The 27,736-nt window shown below is 42.3% G+C and overlaps 1 protein-coding gene and 1 long non-coding RNA gene across 2 annotated transcripts in view; one reads left to right on the forward strand and one right to left on the reverse strand.

Annotated features, from left to right (window-relative positions):
- LOC137301886 (transmembrane 6 superfamily member 1-like) overlaps window positions 1–27,736 on the forward strand; it is a 39,926-nt gene that overhangs the window by 6,585 nt on the left and 5,605 nt on the right. The window contains exons 4-9 of the mRNA XM_067971599.1: window positions 2,351–2,454; window positions 4,296–4,378; window positions 5,769–5,887; window positions 14,955–15,059; window positions 15,473–15,565; window positions 18,589–18,708. Of these exons, the coding sequence (XP_067827700.1) occupies window positions 2,351–2,454; window positions 4,296–4,378; window positions 5,769–5,887; window positions 14,955–15,059; window positions 15,473–15,565; window positions 18,589–18,708 (624 nt within the window). The remainder of the gene's footprint in view (window positions 1–2,350; window positions 2,455–4,295; window positions 4,379–5,768; window positions 5,888–14,954; window positions 15,060–15,472; window positions 15,566–18,588; window positions 18,709–27,736) is intronic.
- LOC137301887 (uncharacterized) lies at window positions 764–27,735 on the reverse strand. The gene is made up of 3 exons (XR_010958386.1): window positions 27,511–27,735; window positions 20,963–21,077; window positions 764–1,895 (listed from the first exon to the last, which is right to left on the reverse strand). It is a non-coding gene; the product is annotated as an uncharacterized lncRNA (long non-coding RNA).

The following is a 27,736-nucleotide window of genomic DNA, read 5'->3' on the forward strand; positions in this document are numbered from 1 at the left end:
AGTTGCTTTTCAAGCTGAACTAGATTGGGTGCTCTTCAAACAATTAATGAAGCGATTAATCTCACCAACAGTTTCGAGTTGAACTCTGGTTTCACTCAAATGGTAGGAATAAAAATTCAGCACCATGTTTGCGATCTAATTCTATGATGGAATATTGGAACAAAGTTCAACTTTGAAATTAGAAAATGGCTGAATACAATTTTCTTTTATAAGAGGCAACGGTTTATAGGAAATGAAGATAATTAGTTGACCTTTCAATTATCACATGTTATTTTCAATCTAGATTTATAAATTAAATGACAAATATAAGTGAAGGAGAAAGCAGTATGGATTTGAAAAACTAAATGCTCTTTCAAAGTTTTTTGTATGTGTAAGCATATATATGATTATTTGTTATATAATTATTCGTTGTATAATATTTGCTTTTGGACGTATAAGTTCCTGGTGTTTCTGTGGGGTATCTTTTGTCACTTCCACACTCAACTACTTCAGTGCTGGCTGGACTCCTATCCTCCACCCTCCATAAACTTCAGCTCATCGAAAACTCTGCTGCCCATCCTACCCCCTGTCCTTGCTGAGCTACATTGGCTCCTGGTCTCCCAACACCATGAATTTAATTCCTGTATTTAAATCCTTCCATGGCCTCGCCCCTCCCTAACCCTGTAACCTCCCCCAGCCTACGACCCTCCCTCCCAGAACTCTCCATTCTTCTGACTTTATCCTCTTGTATATTCCACCCCCCCCACCCCTCCCATTGCCCCATCTTTGGCAGCCGTACCTTCTGCCGCCCAGGACTCATGCTCTATAATTTCCTCCCTAAATCTCTCTGCCTCCCTCACCTCCTTTAAGACCATCCTTAAAACAACAACAACAACTTGCATTTATATAGCGCCTTTAACATTGTAAAACATCTCAAGGCACTTCACAGGAGCGTTATCAAACAGAATTTGCTCATTTGACACCAAGCCACATAAGGACATATTAGGACAAGTGACCAAAAGCTTAGTCAAAGAGGTAGGTTTTAAGAAGGAGAGAGAGGCAGAGAGGTTTAGGGAGAGAATTCCAGAGTTTCGGACCTAGACAGCTTAAGGTACGGCCGCCAATGGTGGGGTGAAGGAAATCGGGGATGCACCAGAGGCAAGAATTGGAGGAGTACAGAGATCTTGAAGGGTTGTAGGGCTGGAGGAGGTTATAGAAATACGGAGGGGCGAGGTGATGGAAGGACTTGAACACAAGGATGAGAATTTTAAATTTGAGGCATTGCTGGACCAGGAGCCAGTGTAGGTCAGCAAATGTAGGTTGATCTAGTTCTGCAACAGAAATGTTGACCCCCGATGCTCCATCTGCCCTCAGGTGGCCCTAAAAGTTCCCATGACACTATTTCGAAGAAGAGCAGGGGAGTTCTCCCTGGTATCCTGGCCAATATTTATCCATCAACCAACATCACTAAAACAAATGATCTGGTCATTATCACATTGCTGTTTGTGGGATCTTGCTGTGCACAAATTGGCTGCCACGTTTCCTACATTGCAACAGTGACTACACTTCAAAAGTACTTAATTGCCTTTAAAGCGCGTTGGGATGTCCTGAGGTTGTGAAAGACGCTATATAAATGCTAGTCTTTCTTTCTGATCACAGTCTTTTTTTTGAAGAATGCAGCAGAGTTTGATAAATATAGAATTGAAGATCACACAGCTCTTAAGATTCTTGATGAACAAGATGTCCTTGTGAAGAGATTTCACTGTAGGTAATTTCCAGATTTTAATTCACGCCCAAGAATCTCTGGATCTGACGGTAATCTGTTCAGATGTTACAGGCGTCAAATTTTCCTGCAGCAAACCTTGAATCTGACGACCTGTCTAGTTTTCATCTTGGTGCTACTGTATGTAGGTAACCTGAAAGTAGAGATAGGAAATGTGAAATAACCAAAGTTTTATCTGGTTTAGTGCAATGTTGACAAATGACTTCAATAGAAATCAGTGAACGTTCTGATAAAATTACCAGTGACCTTGGTGATGGTTGTGTAGATCAAGATTGAACATGTCCGATTCCCTGTAATCGGATTTATTTTCACCTTGGGTAGGGACTGGGATTCTTCATTTAATGGGAAAAATATGCAACGTGAGTTCTCAGTGATGACTTTCAAACACTTATTTTATAATTACTAGGTTAATTTATCTACATTTTCACAAAAGAGAAAGCCTCAAAGTTATGATCTTGCCTTGAATTTACTAATAGTCTCGAGTATGAAGAAATGTTTGAATAAACCAAGTAATAAAATCAGATGCTGTGATGCTAAATGTTGTTTGACTCTTGTAAATACAACAGTTTCACTATTTTTATTGTGCAGGGAGGACCTTACCTGAGCACAGGCCATGGTCATATGATTTGCTACTGGGATGGTTCAGCTCATTACTTAATGTATCTCCTGATGGTAGCAGCTATCGCATGGGAGTAAGTTACATAAGCAGCGTCTGGTTTAAAGAATATGATTGTCATTGCCCATCTGCACAGCGATGCATGTGAAGTAACAGTCCCAATTCCTGTCCGTTATTTGCCATGATTTCAAAACTAGGACATTATGAGTGCACGAAACAACATAGGTAGCATCTGTGCAAGCTCCGTGGGGTAAACCAACATATTTTCAATACACTAGATGTTAGGCCTGCCCAATATTACTAGGGATGGGCAATGAATGCCCACCTTGCCAGTGACGCCCACATCCCGAGATTGAATTAACTAAAAACTCCAGGCAATGCTAACATCAGAGGACGAAAAGAAGAAGGCCCTGTTGATTTGGCTTAAGGTATCTTTCCATATTCTTAAGTGTAATGTCTGTTAAGGCTTATTGAAATTTTCCTTGTGCTTCTTGCTCCTAAATCCAAACTTTTGTGCAGCCTGGTGATAATATGACAGACCCTGAGGTAATGGAAACTAACCTTCAAAGGGGATAATTAGCGTACAGGGTTCCATTAATTAACGCACATCTTTAGGCTCAACAATATGTTTAAAGCCCCTCGTATATTCGCTAAAGACGCAGCGCAGAATAAAAAGCAGACCTTGTTTACAGTTTGTCCTAATTTGGCGTAATGTTCAACTTCAGTATCCGTCAAGAAGTAAATCTATTATCTAGCTGCCGGTTGTTCGATGCAACTATAAATTTAATGAGCAACACTTCCTGGGAAAGTAATTGATCGAAGATTCTCACTCTGTAAATCGAGGGGAAAGACCCTTGAATAATAGAAAATAGTTTTAATTTTGATTAGGCGGATTGAAAAAGGTCCTGTCTTTATGAATAAGTTTGGCAAGATTTGATTTGTAAAAGAGCTGAGCACTGATTTGCTCAATGTTGTGCACAGACAGTGCACTGATTCATTCAGATGGAATTTACGTTATTGGATCATCTCTTTGTAAACAAAGGTTTGCTCACATTGTCCTTCTAGTTTTCTTCCCCTTGCACTCATATGTTCATAAGGCACTAATTTGCTCTGGGATACAGTTTCACAGAACTTGTAGATTTTTGGTATCTCACTCAAGGGGCCATTCTTCAAGTGTGAGCCTGGATGGTGAGTTGAGTGATTTGGTCTTGGGTGACAACACTTCCATGTCTGATCTTGTTCTCAGTTAACCTCCTCAATCTTGCCCACTCAGTAGTGGTAAATGCACTGCTTGGTATGGTGCTGAGCAATGCAGACTTGGAAGGTCCCAGTTTGATTTGGTCTGCACTAAGTTAGCTGGCATGGTGGTAGGGGAGATACAGTTGGTCTCTGTAACAAAGGGCAAGATTCAAACTGGTGCTGACTACTCTCAAGCTACCTCTGGCTAGTCTGCTTGTGTGGTTGTCACACATGGCTGTCTGGATTGAGATCAGTTGTGTCGAGGCTCATGCATAAAGAATGGGCACTTGAGTGAGGCACTAGGGGGAACTATACCCCACCCTGAGTTAGTACCTTCAGGAGAGAAGAAGGAAGTGGGGGGGGGGGGACACGTGGAAGTAAGGAAAACTAAAGAATAACGTTCTGTTAACATACCCTTCATTAGCACAGTTTCCCAAAGGAACATTGTAAACAAATATGACTATTTTGATGGGTCTATTTTTAAAAAAATTAGTGAATTGCCTTAATTGGAAATTTATCACATTGTACGTTAAAAATTTTTTAGAAACTTGGTGAAGATACCTTCAGTTCAGTAAAATGGTTTAACCAGAGCGAGGAATAGCTTTCAGATGGTATTAATTGTTATGTGTTAGACTGTTAGTGGTTTAGCATTTAAAAAACGTACTTTATATTTTCCAGGCAGAATTACAGGACCATTGGCTTATACTGGGTTGGATCGATTCTGATGAGTACTATTGTATTCTTATCTGGAAACCTTGTTGGTAGGAGCAAACTTATTCCGTCTGTGTGTGTCTTTCCGTGTCTCTTGTCTCTCCCTGCATCCCACGTGAGCTCTCTTTGCGTCTTGCATGCATGCTCTCTGGAGTTGTTCTGAACTGTGTGCGTGTATTTGCGTGTGTAACTCTCTCTCCCTCTCTCTTTATCTTTCTCTTTCTGTCTTTCTCTGTCTTCAATTATTTAAATGATGTTTGAACATTGGTTCTTGGAAAAACATTTTTAAGAAAGAAAAGTCAATTTAAAGTTTTGTGATCGGGAAGGATCTAAGGCTAAATTCACCAATCCCTTCATTCCAGGGGGAGCAGGGGACAGAACGTACTTGTAAGGATTGTGGGTCGGAGATAGGGCTATAATAAGTCTTCTCTCTGCTCTGCTCCCCCTTCAAGCACAGCCTCCCCGTGGGAGCGTGGGATCAGTGAATTTACCCTTTTATTTTCTTCTAATGCTGTTCATGTAAGGCCAATTTCATTGAACTAGGTTAAGCTGTAGATCTTTCAAATATGGTGCAGCACATTGCTGTACGAACACACAACACAACAGAACAGCATCTGGAAGCTTTGTGCCTGGAGTGAGCTCCCAGTCTGGTGGAAAATATGCCAATTGATCAGAGCTTCTTGATAGAGATGGTTATAGTAGGGAAAGTCAACCCTAGCTGTTCTCATACAACAACTTTCATTTATATAGTGCCTTTAACATAAAAAAGGAAGTCCTAAGGTGGTTAACAGAAGGTCCACGGCAAACAGATGCCGAACCAGAAAGCAGAGATTTGGAGGCTTGACCTAAAGCTTGGATGAAGAAATGGGTTCTGAGGAGGTTTTTAAATGAGGAGGGAGAGGCGGAGGGGTTTGGGGAGGAAATTGTACAGAGTAGAACCCAGGCGGATCACAGCTCTTCCGCTGATGGTGAGGAGAAGGGAGGGGGACGCACAAGAGGCCGGAGTCGTTTGTAACCTGCAAGTGATATTTGTAGAGGACTAAGAGCATGTTGCCTGATCTTCCATCTTGAACAGGCAGTAGTATCTAGTGTAGTGGGAGCTGAAGAGGAAGAAAGATTAACTTTTGGGGATAAAATTGCATTTGTTCCTCATTTTTCCCAGAACAGCTTCCTCTACAACCATCTGTTGCATTTCCTAGTTCCTTAGATTCTTTTCCCCCCTCACACTTCGTAATTGCCATGCAATTTAAAATTTAATATATAAAATCAGACCTTGCTCTACATTATGCTTGAGGAAGGGAGTGAGTTGAGAGGACTTTAAGCAATGGATGTCCCCTTCTCTTACTGATTTTGTTTAGTTTGGAACTTGATTTTGATACTTGCTGTCTGTAGGCTACAAGACTTAGTTCTGAAATTTCTTTGCTTTCATACATGCAATAGGTAAATATGGCACAAAACTCAGCCCCGCCAGTCTCCTGATTATTCCTTACCTTGTTCTTCCGATGTGGGCTGTTCTCCAAATTTATAACCAACCTTTAGAGAATGAATCTGCACCTAAGGTTAGTACCTCATATTAACTGTCGACTGTCTACATTAAGAATTGACCTTGGTGCAGGGGATAAATGCACCATGTGGTTGGGAAGTAAGCCATACGGACCAGAAAGATCCCAGCTATGATCACTGGTCAGCGCTGATTTAGCTGACCTCAGCTGGAGTGACAGTAGATGTTTTTTTAAAATTCATTCTTCGGGATGTGGGCATCATTGGCAAGGCCAGCATTTATTGTCCATCCCAAATGGTCCTTGAGAAGGCGATGGTGGTGGGCCTTCTTGAACCGCCGCAGTCTGTGTGGTGAAGGTGCTCCCACAGTGCTGTTGGGTAGGGAGTTCCAGGATTTTGAGCCAGTGACGATGAAGGAACGGGCGATATATGTCCAAGTCAGGATGGTGTGTGACTTGGAGGGGAACCTGGAGGTGATGGTGTTCCCATGCGCCTCCTGCCCTTGGATCCTGTGGGTATGGAGCCATGGTGCACTGGTGGTGGAGAGAGTGGATGTTCAAGGTGGTGGATGGGCTACCAATCAAGCGGACTGCTTTGACTTGGATGGTGTCGAGCTTCTTGAGCATTGTAGTAGCTGCACCCATCCAAGCAAGTGGAGAGTATTGCATCATATATGCTACAATTGATCTCAGCACCCTGGGATAGGAGGGGTTCTGACCACTTATGCCCATCCAGTGACTCATGCTGGGAAATGTGGGTCTGCTGAGGCTTGGTCATGATATCGCCTGTAGTCAATAGCCTCTCAGTGCTCAACATTTAAAGTTATATGAAGAATGGATGCTTGAGCAAGGTACCAGAGGCCGTGGAACAGTAGCCCAGCATGAGTCAGCATTTTGGATGGAGAAGGGGAAAAGTTGGGAAGGAGAAAATGGGCTTGATAGATTAATAAGAGTCTAAATAATTATTTACAATTTTTTTTAATTGCATGATTAGTTTCAAAAATATTTGGAAACCTTGATGAGGAAAAATTGAACTTCCAGAATTATTTCAAACTGGATAATCATATTGAACTTACAGGTTTTGCCAGTTTGTTTAGTCCTTCATGTGTGTGGTTTTGTCCTTGGTGCTATGTAGATTTAAAAGTACATCACATATAGATCCCAAACGTCACACACTCAACATGGCTACTCAATGACATAACAGCTCCTTGCCGATTCTCCCCATACCTCCAACTGGCCAAGGGGACATTATACATATGGGAGATTCGGCAGAATTGTTACCATTATTGGTAAGTGTTCTGGTAGAATTTTGGTATTCAGCCTAGAATATTACTTTTCATGTGCTCTTCATTATTTAATACAAGTACGCACTTGTTCCAGTGTGAAAATAGACATAATTTTCAATGACCAAAATGAACAAGCTAAAAATTATTTGCTACTCTTAAATTCCCTTTTAATGTATTCTAGCATTGACATTCCTAGGAACTCTTTGTTTGCCACTGGTCAATATTTGCATAAGCTATTTTTAACCGAGATAGTGCAAGGTCTGGCAAGAAGTCAAAAGTTGTTTAGCGTTGATAGAATAGGGCCAATTTTAGATGAGCTGCCCTGTGTAATTTGACCTAATTATATTGTATATATCTATCCATCTATATATAATTTTTAAAAAATTGTTTCTAGTCATCTGACTTGGTCTGTGGTAAACTTTCCAGATGCTTGATTGTAACCATGATAACTGATAACGTATTACGTAATCCTGAACCAGCCTTTCCAATCCCCCTTGGACCATACCTCGACCATTTTCTCCTTCATCCCCACGTGATACAGTGACTGCTAGGAGTCCCAGTACTAGTTGGGCTTCAAATCTATTGGCAAGGACACAGGTAGACAGTACAGCCTGGGGGAAAGGTTATTGCTAGGCTAGGCCTAGCCCCCTTGTTTCTCTACCACCCTTGTGTGTTGCAGTAGCTCTTTCATAGCCTCTCCCTGCCTATCCACGGCACCCACCTTTGCCCTGGTACCTGTTGGTTACAATCTCGCTGCGTGCCCAGAGCTTTTAAAGAAGAGAACAGCGGTAAAGGAACAGGTGCGAGAGGCAGAGAGAGCGAGAGAGAGAGAGTGGGAGATGGCAGAGGGAAGGGAAACAACAGAAAGAGAGAGAGAAAAAGATACAAACATGGATACAAAGTTAAGAGACAGTGTGTAAGAGGTGTATAGGGAGGTAGGGTTACCAACCCTCCAGGATTGTCCTGGAGTCTCCAGGAATTAAAGATTAATCTCCCAGGCACTGCTGCGAGCAACCCAGGAGAAAAATCATAAGGGACATTAAAGGAAATTGTGTATTTTTCTCATTTTCTTCGAACACTCTCGTTCATTAGTTATAAAAATATTGGAGATGCTTGACTGGGTGGGGCAGTTGGAGGTGGAAGGTCATGTGATGAAACCCTCAGGAATATGTCCAGAGTTGGCAATCCTACAGGAAGGGGAGGAAATTGCGAGACACACATAATAAGAGAGAAAAAAAAGTGTGCAAGAGACGAAGGGCTGGTTTCTCCTCTGAATTACCAGCCAGCTTAGGATGTAAAACAGTGTAAAATCTGTACAGAGATGTTTGGCATGTTCCCTTCATCAAACTCTTCAGATGAAAGCTACACGGACTGCTTTTTCTCTGTACCAATGGTGACTGACCTGCTGTGTGATTCCAGCATTTTCTGTTTTTATTTGACCAAAACAGAGGGGGGGTTGAAAGAATTATGAATTGGGAGAGAAGCAGAAACACAGTTGCAGGAAGAGGAGACTCATTTCTTTTTAATTTTGTCACTTTGAAAGTTTGCTCTCTATGGGCCTCTTTCCTCTGGTTGATGCCTTCAATATCTTGTGGTTGAAATTTCCATTTTTATTTTTTAAAGAAGGTGGAATACCTTGAAATGAATGACCCTGAAATTCCAAGTGGGCCATTTTCCTCCTGATAATCTGCTGCAAAGACGGGATTTTGTCTCCACAATCTATTCCAGCCCTGATGCCGCTGTAGGATCAGCTGATTTGCATGACCACTGGCTTTGGTTAATGGTCACTTTTCTTTCTTGAGCACCAACACATTGTTGACCCTCATAAATGGCCACCTGCACAAATAACGCTTCACACTGCACTATGGTTCAGGGCTTCACTAACTATCTTTGCCAACTGCCCTATTACTTGTATGGAGAGCCTTAGAATCCCTTCCTCCACTTTATCACGGTGATACCTGGACATATATATGACTTCGGCTGAGAGACATCTCCCAAATGCAAGCCTTAACCTTATTCACTCAGTCCTGTTACAGGAGAAAGTTGCACCCAGTGCCATGAAAGGGAGGGATTGGAAGGGACATACCATAAGAGATAGGAGCAGGAGTAGGCCATTCGGCCCCTTGAGCCTGCTCTGCCATCTAATGAGATCATGGCTGATTTGATTTTTACCTCAACTCCACTTTCCCGCCCTTTCCCCATATGTCACTGGCATATTTCAAGCAACCACAAGGGGGACCTGTGTAAAATAGCCCAGGGTACACTCCCGACAGCTAACCAGCTGCATTGAGGGCAAACCAATTTGGTAAAGGAGGCATCAAACAGGAGTTTGGCCCCTTATTTGCATATGCAAAGACATGGGCCCAGGATGCAAATCTTGATGCCTATACCAATATGGCGGATGGTGCATTTCTGGCTCAGAATGTGTGCACGCACGCTGCCCGCCATATTGGATGCTTTGGAGCCCATTTTGACCCCTGTAAAATGGGCGCAGTCTCATTGAATGTCTAGCCCACATTCATAGAATCATAGAAGTTTACAACATGGAAACAGGCCCTTTGGCCCAACATGTCCATGTCGCCCAGTTTATACCACTAACGTTGGTCAGTTGCTGCACACGCTGGTAGTTTTGTACCAGATATGGAGTCAATCTAGGATGATTTACATAACAACATGGGGCAGAAATCGCTCGCGAAATAACAGGGCTCAACAGCGCTCTCCGTTAGAGGCGAAATGGAGGAGCAAGTTCCGGCATTCACATATGAGCAGTGAAACGCGGAAATCTGGAACTTTGTCCTAGTGGTTCATCGGCGATATGACAGCTTCGAATTAAAGGGACATTGCACACTGCAATCAGGGAAATCATTGAAAAACTTGCTTATCTGCCCAGCTGGGAAGTAACTAATTCCGCCTCCAGACAGGTGCACTTAAAAATACAGGTCTAAACTAAATTTTAACAGTCTTAATGACTGCCAAACAACTAAAAATTAACATTTAAAAATGTGGGGTCTCATTACTCCTTATTTTTTAATAGTTTTTGGTTATTAAAAAAAATTTCTTTAAATTAAAAAATTATAATTTTTTTTTAGTTTTTCCTTCTGTCTCTTATTTAATTCAATTATTTCTTCCCTTTTTTTCGCTGTCCAGAACTGTTTTTACATTGATTTAAAATGTTATACCTTTCACTTCCTGGTTTAACGCTGCAAGCCTGCAGAGACAGTGAACGCAGCGTGTCAAAAATGCTGTGATCTGATTGGTCGAGGGGAGAGATCGCTCCTCTCACTTCTCCCACAGGTCCTAGCTTTGCTTGAATTGACGCTGGGCTCTTCCCCGCTTCCTATTCGAGGAAGTGCCCGATGAAAAGACCGCTGTAAGTTTTTTTTTATTCGTTCATGGGATGTGGGCATCGTTGGCGAGACTGGCATTTATTGCCCATCCCTAATTGCCCTTGAGAAGGTGGTGGTGAGCCGCCTTCTTGAACCGCTGCAGTCCGTGTGGTGAAGGTTCTCCCACAGTGCTGTTAGGAAGGGAGTTCCAGGATTTTGACCCAGCGACGATGAAGGAACGGCGATATATTTCCAAATCGGGATGGTGTGTGACTTAGAGGGGAACGTGCAGGTGGTGGTGTTCCCATGTACCTGCTGCCCTTGTCCTTCTAGGTGGTAGAGGTCGCGGGTTTGGGAGGTGCTGTCGAAGAAGCCTTAGCGAGTTGCTGCAGTGCATCCTGTGGATGATACACACTGCAGCCACTGTGCGCCGGTAGTGAAGGGAGTGAATGTTTAGGGTGGTGGATGGAGTGCCAACCAAGCGGGCTGCTTTGTCCTGGATAGTGTCGAGCTTCTTGAGTGTTGTGCTGCACTCATCCAGGCAAGTGGAGAGTATTCCATCACACTCCTGACTTGTGCCTTGTAAATGGTGGAAAGGCTTTGGGGAGTCAGGAAGTGAGTCACTCGCCGCAGAATACCCAGCCTCTGACCTGCTCTTGTTTGTGGGTTAGTAGAAATCTAGGGAGCGGCGAGGAGTGTTGATTCACTGCTCCGAGCGATTTCTACCCCATTGTGTTTGCTTACCAAACATTCTTTACGTTAAGCCAAGTTTTCAGCCTTAATATATGTTGCAGCTTTGACCCCATTTTATAAAACGATTTTACACTTTTGCTTCACCAATGCATTTTGAAAAATGTTACTTTAGAATCTTGTCAGGACTGGTTTCAAATACTAACATTTATACAAAACTGTTGCCAATTAACATGTGTCTGATCTCTGTGACTACAGGTTTGAGGTAGCATAAATATTTAGGAACTGCATTACTTATGTAGGTACTGAAAGTAGTGCTATAAATATTCTTTTCTTTGTGAATCTTCAGATACTTTATCACTATTAATAAGGGTTTGCACTTCACAATGGCTTGAGACAAACAGGAACAGGAGTAGGCCATTCAGCCCCTCAAGCCTGCTCTGCCATTCAGTTAGATCATGGCTGATCTGTACCTCAAATCCTTTACTTGCCTTTGCTCCATATCCCTTGATACCCTTACCTAACAAAATCTCAGTCTTGAAAGCTCCAATTGACCCCCAGTTCCACAGCTTTTTGGGGGGAGAGAGTTCCATATTTCCACTACCTATTGTGTGAAAAAGTGCTTCCTGATTTCCCTCCTAAATGGCCTAGCTCTAATTTTAAGATTATGTCCCCTCGTTCTTGATTCCCCCACCAGAGGAAATAGTTTCTCCGTATCTTACCCTATCAAATCCTTTTAACATTATAAACACCTCGATCAGATCACCCCTCAATCGCCTAGACTCAAGGGCATACAAGCCAAGTTTATGTAGCCTGCACTCATAATTAAGCCCTCTCGAGAAACCTCACACTTGTACATATATTGATGACTCTCTATGGCATTACTCATCCACAAAATATGAAAAATTGTTATTCTCTAATTTTTGTTTTGTTTGGTCCTCATTATCAATTTATTTTACAAATTCTTTTTTAATATTGGGCTTGAAATTCTCAGTTGATTTTTGCACTCAATATAGTCACCCTACTTTCATGGTTCCTTCTATCATTTAAAAAATGTTTGCTTGTGCAAGATTACATCTATCGTTGTAATCAAAAGCCTTTGTATGTTTTTCAATTATCTAATTACCCTGAACAGCATAAATTGTGATTGAATCGGAGTTTAATAAAGTAATCAAGATGCTCTCTTTTTTTTACATGTGAACATACGAAAAATGATGGACAGGAGTGAACTGTCTGGTCCATCTAGCCTGTCCCATACAATTGTGATCTCTTGTGCATCACAATATAGATACTTCCCACCCCACCCTGCCATGTAATCTACTTGGAGAGGTGAAAGACCAGACAGAAACCCAGGCCAATTAGGGGGGAAAAAAAAATCTAGAAAATTCCTCTCCACCACCCCCGCCCCCCCCCCCTGCCCCAGCCAATCAAAACTGGCCCAGGAGACCCAACCACCCTGCCCCTGATTAACCTGACAAGGTACCTACCTCTTGTAAGAGGTGATCTCCGCCCCCAGTCAGAAACAGGTCCAGCTCTCGCTTGAAGGAATTCAGGAATCACCATTCACAGTACGAGCTGGCAATCTGTTCCACAGGTCCACTATTCTCTGGGAAAAGAGGAACCGCCTAACATCCAACCTAGTGCTGCCCTTACATAACTTGTAAGAGTGTCCCTGGTCCTTCTTAACCTATTCAGTTGAAGCAATTGGTCTACACAAACACAATTTAGTCACTTCATCATCTTACAAATCTCGATCAAATCACCCTTAAGTCTCTGCTGCTCTAGAGACCCAGCTCTTTGAGCCTATCTAGATAACTAAAATGCTTTGAACTGGGAATTAATCTTGTGGCCCTCCTCTGCACCCATTCCAAAGCCACAATATCACCCACCATGTGAGGAGACCAAAACTGAACAAAGTATCTAACCAAGGTCTTGTACAAAGACAAAATGTTGTACTTTGTTTTATAGTGAATTGACCAATAAACACACCCTAGCACCCTATTCGCTTTAGCTATAACTTCACAGCATTGGTCATGCACCTTTAGAGATTGATGCACTAGAACATGCAGATCTTTCTTTCACCACTGGCTTTAGTTCATTTCTCTGAAAGGTGGAAGTATGTTCAGTTTTCGCTCTGTCCATATTCCTATCACTACATTTTTCTAAGTTAAACATAATTTGCCAATCACGGACCCAAAGACCCACCGCATCGAGATCTGCCTGTAGTAGTTGAGCATCCTTTACAGTCCTGACTCTCGCACATATTTTGGTATCATCAGCAAACTTGCAGATCATTCCCCCGAAACCTATGTCTAGATCATTAATGAAAATAGCAAAGATTCTAACACTGATCCCAGCGGGACACCACTGGTGACCAGTCTCCAAGCAGATCGTTAAACAAAGTGAGAGCGAAGCTGGTGGTTGGATTGGAGAATGTTGTTGATCAGAGATAGTGGGAGAAGGAAAGCATAGTGGGGGGCATGGGAGGAACATCAAGTGGGGGGGAGAATGGCAGAAATGAGCAGGAGGACCTGGCACTTGCCATGATCTGGATGATGTAGTCTGGTTGCTTGGTTGTCACATCAGTCTGTGATGGAAGTTGGGTGGCTCAGTGCCTTGGGGGAAGCTTTGGTTGTTTTGCTTCAGCTGAGCTGTGAAGTACTGGGGGGAAGGATGTACCTGAACACAAGGATGGTCACAGGGTCTAGCAGAGTGCGTTTAGGGCATAAATCAAAAAATGTGGGTGGAATGTGATTGGGGAGAAAATTGACGAGGTTTTGTACAATATGGTTGGTGGATAGGAACTAGAAGATAACCAATTAGGAAGGAGAGAAACATAAATGCTTAATCCAATGAGGAAGAAGATGATTGGCTTGACGATCTTGATGCAGGGAGACTTAATACGCATGGTAAACACAAATAAAATTATTATTTCATGGAGTTTTGACCTTCATTATGTACATCAGACAAACTATAATGCCATTGAATTATTCACCTAAAAGCCTAAGTTTAACTAGTAAATTAGTCATGGTGTGGATTTTTAAATAAATGTATTATCTTTTACAGACCAATGTAATTTTATTTAAGTAAAAATATTTCTTCAGATTTTGGATTAATAAATATTAAATACTACAGTCAAGGATCCTCTGTTTCCGATATTGGTGCATTAATACTTAACCTGGTTGAATGGCATTCCTCTGTGTGCTAATTAACAGCGGCCTTTAAGAAAGAAAGAACTTGCATTTATTTAGCGCCTTTCACATCCACAGGACGTCCCAAAGCATTTCACAGCCATTGAAGTATGTTTGAATTAAACCACTGTTGTAATGTAGGAAATTCAGAAGCCAATTTGCACACAGCAAGATCCCACAAACAGCAGTGCGATTATGACCAGATAATCTGTTTTTTTTATGTTGGTTGAGGGATAAATGTTGGCCAGGAAACCGGGGAGAACTGCTCTTCAAAACAGTGCCATGGGATCTTTTACTCCCACCTGAGACGGCAGACTTGGTTAAATATCTCAAGTGAAAGACAGCACCTCCAACAGTGCAGCATTCCCTCAGTACTGCACTGGAGTGTTAGCCTAGATTTTGTGCTCAAGGTTCTGGAGTGGGACTCAAACCTTCTGACTCAGAGGCAAGAGTACTACCACCGAGCCACGGCTAACAGTTAGCCTGCTTAAAACAAACAGGTTAACTCTGACAAAACAACAGAGGAATATCAAATAAACGCATTAAGTATTCATTCGCTGATATCGCTGATATTTCTCGGCATAAATTTTGTACTGATCTATTTGAAACAAAAGCTTGGTTTCCATCTTTTCAGGCTGTTGAAATTGTTCAAAAGAAGAGTCTGGTACAGAGACCACTTGACCTGTTGTTTGTCATCTCTCTCATTTTTGCCATTGCCTTCAGCCTCTTCAGAGGATTGGTAAGAAAAGCATAAAAGATACTCTGTTTCCGAATCGCCATAGCACTGCAATGTAATGAAGAGTTAAAGCCTAACAAGTTAAGCGGTTTTCACTTATGTGGACTCTGAATCAATTGCTTTAGAAGTCCGACTTTGCTCTTTTTTTAATACATTGCCCTAACTACTTGATTTTATTCACCTGTCTCAGTAACTCACTGAATCAGTTAATTAGTCTTGCTGGATTGAAACTGGCCCAGCAGCAAATGCAAGTGATGGCTTTATAATAAACTGTACAGTAAAGGAGTGCCTATTCCTAAAAGATTCTATAATCTACAGTGTGCAGAACATAGAGCTTCATTCAGAGATGCTGTGCAGTTTTCTCACTGTTTTCTCGTTATCTCAGCATGTTGTATTGATTACTTTATTGGCTTTAGGTGGCTTTGGACTGTCCTACCAAGGTTTGCCGACAATATCTGCAGCTGCAAGAACCATACCTGAGAGATCCTGCAGCCTACCCAAAGATACAGGTAAGATTGACCTGAGACTTTGGTTGGCTTGTTTGTTTAATTTCTCTATTCATGTAATGTCTAATAAATGATATGTGCAAGTATTCATTAATGCTGTTTAATGATATGCCTAGATTATTTATACACACTGATTATACACAGTTTCACTGGCGAAGCTAAATAGGGGTTAGAGGGAGAGGCACTGAGCTTAGTGCCATGGGGCACTACTGGGGGAGAAATTGAACAACATTGCACCCGTTTTTTGGGCTGATATAGCATTGTTGGGGGGATGAATTTCGGGTGGAGGAGCAAAGTGATTTGGGTGTCCATGTAAACAAATCACTAAAAGCTACAAAGGTACAAAAAGTAATCAAAAAAGGCTAATGGGATGTTGGCCTTTATCACAAGGGGATTGAAATTCATAAGTGAAGAAGTGATACTTCAGTTGTACAGAGCCTTGGTCAGACTCCATCTGGAGTACTCAGTTCAGATTTAAGCACCAAACCTCAGGAAAGATATATTGGCCTTGGAAGGGGTGCAGCGCAGATTCTCCAGAATGTTTTCAGGACTTAAAGGGTTAAATTATGAGGACCAGTTGCATAAATTTGGGTTGTAGTCCCTTGAGTTTGGAAGATTGAGGGGTAATCTAATCAAGGTATTTAAAATGTTGAAGGGATTCAATAGGGTAGTTACAGAGAAACTATTTCCTCTGGTGGGGAATCCAGAACATGAGGTATAATCTTAAAATTAGAGCTAGGCCATTTAGGGGTTAAATCAGGAAGCACCTTTTCACACAGAGGGTAGTGGAAATATAGTACTCACTCCCCCAAAAGGTTGTGGATTTTAGGACAATTGGAGCTTTCAAGACTGAGATAGATAGATTTTTGTTAGGTAAGAGCATAAAGCTAACCCTAAAAACCTTTCTAAAGTCACAGTCTACTCATCTAACCTGTTTATGCATTTTTGTTATAAAAATGTGCATTTGTGCACAGGGTGGGGGATGATTTTATGATTCTCTCTAAAGGACAGAAGGATCCAGAGTGCAGATGGCCTGTCACTCCAAACTGGCACTTTCTAGGGACCAGCTGAAACAGAATTGAGACGTTTAAGAGCAGGTAGTGTGTTGCTTTAAGCTGTGACATGGTGAGTTGTAGATTTTTCAAAGGTTGGGCCTACTGATGTAAATTTTTATTCCTGCAGATATTTGTATTGTCACACAAACATTCGAAACCTTTGAGTCAATGTGCCATCTTTCTGGTGATGCAGGCTTGGACAGTCTTGATATACTATTTAAATTCTTAATGGACCAGGTAATGAATGAGTCGGTACCTATTTCTGCCAGGGATCTATTGGTGGATTTAACACACAGTGGCAGTGCCCGACACCCTAAGCACAGGTTTGAATCTTCTGCAGGCAAGGTTTGGAATCAAAGGCCCTTGTGACTGAAATACTTAGAAAGTGTTTTTGGCAACCATTTACTGTCTGAAGATGAGCAGTAACCATATTTCTGCAGGCAAAAATAAAGAGCAGGTAAATGTGTGTTGCCTTCAGTGATACAAAGACAAAGTCAGCAGCCTATGTTCAGATTCTGTTATTAATACTGAGTTCTCTTCAGTTACAGTTGGAGGCTCAGTTTGAGAACCCAAGAATTTGCAGAATCAGGAAAAAGACTTACATTTATATAGTGCCTTTCACAACCTCAGGACATCCCAAAACGCTTTGACGTGTAGTCACTGTTGTAATATAGGAATCGCAGTAGCCAATTTGTGCACAGCAAGGTCCCACAAACAGCAGTGTGATAACAACCAGATAATCTGTTTTTAGGTGTTGGTTGAGGGATCAATATTGGCCAGGACACCAGGAAGAATCCACTGCTCTCTTTTGAAAGAGTGCCATGGGATCTTTTATGTCCACCTGAGAGGGAAGATGGGGCCTCGAATTAACATCTCATCTGACAGTGCAGTACTCCCTCAGTAGTGCATTGGAGCATCAACCTGGATTTTGTGCTTTAGTCTCTGGAGTGGGACTATGAACCCACAACCTTCTAACTCAGAGGCGAGCATGCTACCACTGAGCCACGGCGGACACTTTCAGCCATTAAGGTGGAATAACCATGTCCCTTTTTGATCAGGGGTCACATCTGGACTGTGCTGGAATATACGTGTGGAAAAGCTGTTAAGAGTGAGACATCGCTAAGCTGAGTCATACTTGTCACATCAGCAACATGAAGCTAATCTGTGCCTAGATCAGTGGCAGAAATGGATACAGACTCATTCATTATCTGGCCAATTAAGAACAGTACATCTGTTCCTATTTGAAAGGCTGTGGAAGAAATGCGTCTGTCTCTTGCTTCTGAGCACAGGACAGAGCAGAGCCGGTTAGACCAGTGAACTGGATGAAGATAGTCTCTATCTCAGGAGGCCATCATTCATACAGGATCACGAGTGACTGGAGCATCTCTGTAGGAGTTGTCAGTGGATAATCCAGGTGTTTCATACCTGGAAGATAACAGCTGCAGCTGCACTTCAGATTTGGAATATTAATTTGGAATACCAGCAGTGAGGTTTTACACACACTTCCTATTTGTGGATCCTCCTCCTAGATATTCCATGGAACTGTCCTTTGTGCTCAAATGCAGAGTTAGTAATAACCTGGTAAACCAGGCTTGTTGGAGCAAGCATTAGGGAATGGGAATGTGCTGGACTTGTACATTGGGGAATGGGAATGTGCTGGACTTGTACATTGGGGAATGGGAATGTGCTGGACTTGTACATTGGGGAATGGGAATGTGCTGGACTTGCACATTGGGGAATGGGAAACTCCTGGACTTGCACATTGGAGCCAAGCACAGATTCTCTAGGCCTCCTGCACGGTATTCTGGGACGTGTGTACATTAGTATTGATTTGTGGTACATCCTTCTGTGGGGCTACATATAATGTAGAAAAAGTTCCTGAGTCTCTGAAAATAATACCGCTTTTCAGTGAGGCCTGTCCTGAGATTGTTAGTGATTTTTTCTCTGCACCCATTTTGTCTTTCTCTATAGATGCTGGTGTACATGTTTTACTCTGTCCCGTTCTGCATCGTTACCTTGTATGGCCTCATGGTTCCTGGATGTTCCTGGGTTCCTGACTTGGCGCTACTTCATGCAGGAAGTCTTGCACAGGTAAAGAACTGAGATGGATTATGCCTTGTCCTATTGATAATGTTCATCTTAAACTTTTTTAAAGCACCACCTGCAAATTGTCTCCTGAAGGAGTCCGGTTCCACTGGAGCCAGTAGTCATCCATCCTGTCTAAGTGCCCATTCTTCATGTGTGAGCCTGGTCAGTGAGTGGGTTATTTGATCACAAAAGGCATCACAATCACTGGATAACGATCAGAAATGAGAGCCTGCGTGGGAGGTGGGGTGGGGGGGGGGAGTGGTGGTGGTTGTGGGTGGGCAATCTTTTGTAAACCTTCCACCCCAGTGCAGAGATTCTGTGGCCAACTATTACGTAGAATGTACAGCACAGAAACAGGCCATTTGACCCAACTGGTCTATGCCGGTGTTTATGCTTCACACGAGCCTCCTCCCACTCTACTTCACCTAACCTGACCAGCATATCCTTCTATTCCTTTCTCCCTCCTGTACTTAACTCGCTCCCCCTTAACGGCATCTATACTATTCACCTGACCCACTCCATGTGGTAGCAAGTTCCGCATTCTAACCGCTCTCTGGGTAAAGAAGTTTCTCTTGAATTCCTTATTGGATTTATTAGTGACTATCTTATATTAATACTCCTAGTTTTGGATTCCCCTACACGGTTCTGTAAGGCTCAGCACCACAATGGATGGCGTAGTTACCCTCCGATCCACCCAAGAGAGAGTGCCTTCAGAGTAAAGTATTCCTTCTCGCTCTTGCACTTTCCCCTCCAATTGTCAACAATTTTCCAATGTTTCCAGGCTAAAATCTTTCTTGAAAGGATGCTGATCCCTACATCAGTCACATGGCTCTGTAAGGAAGATCCTATAGCTGGCAGCAGCTCAGCAGTTCCATGATGGACAGGAAAAAAGTGACACATTTTGAGCTACACGCTACACTGGAGCTCCAGTGAAGGGATAACTCATTTTTCTTACCCTACCCCTTGGACCCCTCCATGAGTCTGCGCGTTGGTGAGTTTCTGTCTGTATTGATGGTGCCTGGGCGATGGTCAGTGTAAAATCAGGCGGGGCCTAAATTGGGCGTTCGATCAAAACCCGGGCAATTTAGGTTAAAATCGGGACTTCAGTCTCAATTTTTATATGTAACTTGTAGATTGGATTTGACCACATAGAATGGGCATATGTAAATATTTAATATTTTTTGTTTAATTAAGTAATGAATGAGATTGTAAATGTCTGATCTTTTGGTGGAACAGGAGAGAGAATGTCAGGGTTGGTCTATATACTAAGTACAGGCTAGCAACCTCCTGTGGCAAAGAGTTAGAGCTGAACTGCCTTTGAAGGAAAAGTGACTCGGCAACTGTTTAAGGGGCACACTAAGGCTTGTTGCAACGTGTTATTTACTGTTATTTTCTGAAGGCGTGTGTATTGTCTTGCGTTTTGTGTATTTGTTTACGTCAAAGTATAATTACGGAACAAAATATCTTACCACTTTGCTTACGAGCGCAGTTTTCCTTTTAATTCTAAAATACTAAACAGAATTTGGATCCTGAGGCACATTTGTGATTCAGCTCCATTCATGATACTGCATAGTTTGTTTTAATACTTCACATCTGACAGCTCAAAAGATTAATCAGTGCAGTTTAATTGAGGGGCTTCCGTCCGACTAAGTTTGCCAAGTTTGAGTGGAGTATTTTTGAAAGTTTTTTTTCATATAATCCAGGCAGTTTGTCACATTTGTCCTGTAGTTATCAGTTTATTCCTGTCTGCTGTATTCTAACTTTTTGTCAAATTGCTGACTGTATTTGCTCCTGTTATTGTGAGGTATAATTACTGATTGATTCAGCAAGAACAATTAGCATTCAGTCATGGGTCCCTTATATTAATACTCCTAGTTTTGGATTCCCCTACACGGTTCTGTAAGGCTCAGCACCACAACGGATGGCGTAGGGAGCCCTTCTCATATTGGTTTGCATTACCATGGTCTATGTAAATAAACTTCATACGAACATACGAAATTGACGGGCAGGAATAGACCAGCTGGTCTATCAAGCCTGCCCCACACCATGATGGCCGAACCATCATGACCAAATACTTTGTGTCTTCCTCTCCCCCCTCCCCTGCCATGTAATCTCCTGGAGAGGCAAAAGAACAGAGAAAAAACCCAGGGCCAATAAGGGAAAAAATACTCTGGAAAATTCCTCTGCGACCCTCTCAGGCGATCAAAACCAGTCCAGGAGATCACATGGACCATGTATTATCTATAAAGACACTTACCTTCTACATGATGCGATCTCTGCCCCACTCAGGAACCGGTCCAGCTCCCTCTTGAAGGTAAAGAGTCAGCACCCACCACACCAGTCGGCAACACATTCCAGAGACTCACTACTGTCTGGGAAATGAAGAGCTGCTTAACATCCAGTCCATTCCTACTCTTATATAGTTTATACAGTAATGTTAAATCTGTTAATGACCAATTAGACTTAGGTGTGAAGCTGCTGTCAGAAATGTAATTTGATGTTGTATCCAATCTCATGAGAGGCTGCAAACAGGTGGAAATTTTGTGCTATTTGTGGAAGGTAGGACTTCCCCTAGTGTCAGGCTTCCTACCCTGAAATTTGGTCTGATGTCAAGTTGTCTTTATTTTTTAAGCACTTGTTATCTAATAATTCCATATTTATCCAATCTTGCAGAAACCTTTGAAGGTTCTTTGTGTTACTTTTGGACAATTTACCCTACATTGTGAAGATTTCCTCACAAATGGCACTTAGGCTACTGTCAAATCTAGAGAATGGATGTGCTTCTTGTAGATTCATTTTAGGAGAGAAAGTGCAAACAGGCAAAAGTTGCAACTACTTCTAACTGCACCTGTGTACTTTAATAAGTAGGCTATTTATTTGTGCAGTTAACCCTTTTCTGGACTCATGAATTCTAAAGAGCTTGTAACTATAATGTAACTTTATAATGTAACTATAAAAATAACCATCTGGACATTAAATAACCACCGCACCATCCCTGTCCAATACCAACAATTTTCTTCATACAGAATACCTCTGCACTTTTTTTTTTGCATTTCCTGCCTCCACCTCCAACCATTGACAATGCAAGAGCAACTGAACACCCCGTTCTGCACCTGCCAAAACACTGTACCCATCCAACAGTTCCCAGGGCGACACTGCACTACAGACACAACACATATTTTAAGGAGCCATTCCATTTTTTGATTATACAGTGCTTGCAGGAGGAGATCATCAAGGTTTTGTGGTTATACCTGTGATGCTGCTGGTCTGCATTCTACTTCTGGGAGATGGTGTTCTGACCCATCAAGACTCAGGAAAGGACAACAATCCCAACATGACTGGTAGACAGAACCGCCCTTCCCCCACTGCCTAATCCAAGTGTACCCCACAGGCCAAGAACAAATTGCCTCAACCTTTAAACCTGCACTTCTCGCAACCCAGGTATAATCACGTCAAAAAACCTTAACGTTCTCCTCCTGCAAGCAATGTGCTATCAAATATGTGAAAACAAGCTCTTTAGAGGTCAAGAAATCCAGGAAAGGGTTAACTGCACAGATAAGCAGCCTACTTGTTTAAATTCACATGTGCAGTTAAAAGTACTTGAAATTCTGCCTGGGGTTTACTGTCTAATTCTCCCTCCAAAGTACTGATGAAGCAGTAAATAATCTCTCCCTTTCCATGCCTTTGGTACAATTGGCTGATCCTCAGCTTGATCAATGCCATGGTATTTTTCCTGGGCTCGGAAAGAATTTTCATTAACCCCATAAAGAGAGCCCCACAAACAGACCTCCTTAGTTCTATGAAAAGTTGTATGAAGCAACAGCAAGTTCTAGGAGAAGTGAGGATACGCAGAGGCTTTCTTTTGTGTCTCATGTCCATGGCCCGGATCTATTGTTTGACAGGGCATCTCAGTTTCTTTATAATGAGTCTAATGCCTTATCAATGACTTTAGCTCCTTATACAGGTATTCAGTGCTTTGAGGGGCATTTTGAAATAATATTCCACTGTAGAGATTCTCCTTTGTTTAGTGTTACAAGCAGATAGATTTGCAAGCTAATTTATTGTCCGTTTGAAACGCTAGCCCTTCCAAATTCCAAATCGAGAGTTCTAGTCAGTTAATATTTCCATGAATGCCGCCTGTGAACTCTGCACTTTGTTTAAAAAAAAAGCTCACACCTCCGTAAATTGGCTTTTGAGCTACTTACCTTGGTCACAACTCAGAGACTCGATGAAACAACTGGGAATAAGAACAAGGAAATTTGAAAGTATAATTTGTGTCCATCATGCTTGTGCATAAAGAATATTTTTCTTTGAAATAGAATCCAGATTTTTCCCATGCTGCTGACTACACCGAATGACCAATCCAGTATTGAAATGATTATCAATATTCAGAATATACTTAGCCTTTCAGTCTCCGTGGCTGATCCATAATTTGCAAATGATAATTTTAATATAAAATTAGCTGAGGACAGCAAAATATGTGACTGTAAGAGATTATTAATGTTCCAAAGGGTCAGTATGTAGATTTATTTAAACCTATTATGATCTAAGGAATAGGGAATGGATATTTAATATGGATAAATGTAAAGTTAGACGTACAGGAAACGTGAGAAGTGTACAAAATGAGCGGGCATAAAATGGAAAAGAAGGGTTTGTTGCTCATTTACTAAGTGTCCAGTCATTGTGAAGCTGTTATAAAATAGTGAGAAGCATTCGAATGGTGTATAACTAGAACTTCAAAGTAGAATACTGATTGCAATTTTGCACATCTTAAGTTCGAAAGGATAGTGACCTGTTCGAGGTAGCCCAGCGAGAAGTGACGAGGACGATTCTGGGACACAGAACTCAGAGACGATCACGAAATGGAACTTATTTCCATTGGGAAAGGAGACTGAGGGCAAGTGACACAGGTCTTTGAAATGCTGACAGATATCAATAATGTAAATGTAAGTAGGTTATATGGTCATTTAGGAACAGGAGTAGGCCATTCAGCCCCTCTAGCCTGTTCCGCCATTCAATTAGATCATGTCGTAATGTAGCAAACGCAGCAGCCAATTTGCATGCAGCAAGGTCCCACTTGTGATCGCAGAATTACAAGAGCAACATGTCAGAGACGAGAATCAGTGTGCCTGTGTTGTTTTTTTTCTTCTGCAGTTGTCTAAACAAATGTGATTCATGCATTGTAGTCAGGCCTATTTCAGAAGACTATGCCATAAGTCAGTTTGTGTCGAGTTCTGCTTGTATATGGCAATGCTGGTTCTTCAAAAAAATATAATCGTGCTACCTCATAATTTTCGTAGATCAACCCCAGGGAACATTAGCAACTTGCATAATTATCAAATAGTATTTCCAAACTGTTCCAAGCCTTTTGTTAAATCTCAGAATAGCTTTGCACCCAAAAATAACAACAGTGCTTCACAGAAACACTTCTGCAAAGTAGCAGCGATAGTTCTCACCACTAGTTCAGTTGCTGTCATATTCCATGTGTTTTATTTTGTACTAACCAGTGCCTTTGCTACAGGGAAATAAATGTTTAGCTGGATGACTGACCTTCTATAAACATGCTCTTAATAAACTGCAGCCTTTATAAGGAAATAGCTGCCGATACATTGGTTAACTGCTGCAACCAAAAAATAATGCACTGTTTAAAATCTAAATCCAATCTCCCAAAGCTCTAAATATAGAGAGGCTAACTATGGCTAGCACTTGGCTACTGTCCAATAACAGTGCAAACTCTGAAGTTTTTTTGTTTTAGTTTCCATCGTCGGTAAAAACAGCTTGGTGTCTTTTTAAAAAATTCATTGCCTTGTTGTTGGCAAGGCCGGCATTTAATGCCCATCTCTAGATGCTCTGAGAAGGTGTTGGTGGGTGGTCTTCTTAAACTTAACTAACAGCTTGATACAGTTTAAGTGGCTTGCTCGGCCATTTCAGAGGGCAGTTAGGAGTCAACCACTTTGGCGAGGGACTGGAGGCATGCTAGGTTTCCTTTGTGAATTATTTGGGTTTTTACGACAATCATGACAGCTGCACAGTTACCTTTATTAATATCAGCTGTTTGTTTCCAGAATTTTTAAACTGGATTCAAATTCTCAAACTGCCATGGAGGGATATGCTCTCACATTCTGTGGATTATTAGTCCAGTAACATAACCACTACACTACCGCACCCCTATTGCCTGGTGATAGTATCCTCCCTCATTAGGAAGTCTCCTTTCCTCTTCCCTGAAACCTAAATAATTACATACAAGGGAGATGGTAAGCCGAGGTAGTGCTTTTAAGACAGTTTACAAGATACACAAATTATCAGGTCGTGCAGGAAGCAAAACTGCACTGAGATCTTTGGCAATCAAAAACTAGGATTCATTTGCATTCTAAAAATCTGCAAAACAACGGACCAAGCTGAGCTCTTATTAGGTAGTTGGGAAAGGCACTGTGAATCCTTAACTCAGCAACTCTAGGAGTCACATCTCACCACCACGGAATGAAAGTTGGGATTAAACCGTAGAAATGAATAAAATGATCTTTGGATCTGCACGTTTTCCTTTGTGTCAGCTGTGGCTCAGTTAGTAGACTCTGGCCTCTGAGTCAGAAGGTCGTAGGTTCAAGCCCCACTTCAGAGATTTAATCCCTGATTTTAACTCCGGGCTGATTTTGGGTGGGTGGGTAGTGGTGTGAGTTAGAAACTGACCCACTTAGAAGGACAAGGGCAGCAGGTGAATGGGAACACCATTACCTCCAAGTTCCCCTCTAAATCATATGCCATCCTGACTTTGATATATATCTCTGTTCCTTCATCGTCACTGGGTTAAAATCCTGGAACTCCCTACCTAACACCACAGTGGGAGCATCTTCACCACATGGACTACAGCGGTTCAAGAAGAAGGCCCACCACCACCTTCTCAAGGGCAACTAGGCATGGGTAATAAATGCCGGCCTTGCCGTCTAGACTCACATCCTGAGAATGAATTAAAGAAATATAAATAAGGCCCCGGGCTATTTTAACTCCTGGGCCTCAGTTAAATCCAGCCGGCCGACTTCTTCCCACTAGTTCCAAGCATGGAACGGCGGAAAATCATCCCGCCTGGATGCTGCTCTCTGACGCCAGAGAGGAGGCGGGATCGGCTGTCAGGGCTGCCTCGCGGTGGGGGGGGTTTCGCGATTGGGATGGGCGTTTGGTGGGGGCTGAGTCCGCGGCGAGGTCAGTGAGTCCGGGGTGAGGCCTAAGCTTCCCTTATTGAGCCTGAATGAGCACTCCTGATCCTCCTCGACCCACAAGGAAAGTAAAAGAACTTACCTGTTTGGGCTCTTCTGACCTCGATGCTCTTCCCCGCTGTCTTCACCTGGCGGGAAAGGCACTACGACTCCTCGCGCAGGCCATCCATTGGAATTGCATTCGGGTCCTGATGCCTACTCAGTAGATCAAGTTAAAATCGGGAACGGTCACCTCCCAGCGGCTCCAGGGTGGGTGAGCGACGTGGGTGATTTTAATTGCCCACCCACCCGATTTCTGCTGGGCCGGATAGGGTTAAAATCACCCCTTAGAGCACATAATCTAGGCTGACGCTCCAGTGCACTACTGAGGGACTGCTGTACGCCAGAGGTGTCGACTTTCAGATGAGACGTTAAATCGAGGTTCCGTCTACCCTCCCAGGTGGACATAAAAGATCCAATGGCACTATTTGAAGAAGAGCAGGGGAGTTCTCTCCAGTGTCCTGGACAATATTTATCCCTCAATCAGCATCACTAAAAACAGATTATCTGGTCATTAACTCATTGCTGTTTGTGGGATCTTGCTGTGCACAAATTGGCTGCCATGTTTCCTACATTACAACAGTGACTACACTTCCAAAGTACGTCATTGACTGTGAAGCGCTTTAGGACATCCTGAGATCATTAAAGGCTTAATATAAATGTAGCTTCTTCTTTGTCTTAAAGTACATCACTAAAACCCGACTGGGGGAAGATTTTTTAAAATAACAAATTAAATTCTACTTTCTGATCTCAGTTTTGGTGTAAAATTTCAAATTGGTCAAGGCCATGAACCAAATCTATAGCTGGGAATTTCCTGGAGGCTTCTCCCACTCCGCCAATGTAACTTCATCGGGAGTGCGATGGAAAGCCCCTTTATGGATGTTAAGGGGGTTTCAGCCGAGCCTCTGCCAGACTTACTGTGACGTAGCGGGAACAGCTCTGGGAATATCCCCGGCCTGTGTTTCTGCCCTAACTGGAAGCTCTCCTTGCTTTATACCGTGCTGCCTGCTCAGCCTTTCGATCTCTTATGCTGTTTACAAGTATTATCAGAAATAGAGTAGCTAGAAAATCAAAAACTAATTCAATGGCTTTTTTTGGACTCTGGCAATTCTCTTTCAACTTGTGGATTTTGCTTGGCTCTTGGCAGCTCAAGTTAAAAAGGAGTGGCCAATATCATCACGGCTCACTTTTAAACTCTGTCAGCTGGCTGTGGACAAAGTGATTTGAGTTTCGAATAATTTCAACAAATCACCCTGACCATCCAAAAGTCACTTATTCATCACGATTCGGTGCATTGACCCCAAGCAAAATTTAAGATTGTAATGAAACTGTCACTTTTGTATCGGCACAAAGTGGTTACTATTTCGCAGCAATGCGAAAGTGGCAGTATAACTCCGGAGTCAGATTGGTGATGTGACTCTACAACTTTAAATTGTATTTAGAAAGGCTCTTTAACAGAAAGAAACATTGTAAATATTGGCCAATGTAGGGGTTCAGGGAAAGAACAGAGGTGGGTTAACATTACAGCTCAACAAATGCTACAAACATCGCTTACCTTATGACAGATGAGACTTTTGACTGTGTTTTCCCACAGCGATAGATTGTAGCAGTGAAAATAAAATTATTGGTTGTCACCAGCCCCTGGCCTGAAACTCCTCGTAGACTGGAACTGGTGGTAACAGGATACCGAAAACAATCAAAATGGAGTGTGCTGACACACTACACGTATGTGTGAGCAGCTTACTTATGCAGGCTTTCGAACTTTGTTTTAATGTTTATCG

The sequence above is a fragment of the Heptranchias perlo genome, chromosome 34, assembly GCF_035084215.1.
Source record: "Heptranchias perlo isolate sHepPer1 chromosome 34, sHepPer1.hap1, whole genome shotgun sequence".
NCBI lineage: Eukaryota > Metazoa > Chordata > Chondrichthyes > Hexanchiformes > Hexanchidae > Heptranchias > Heptranchias perlo.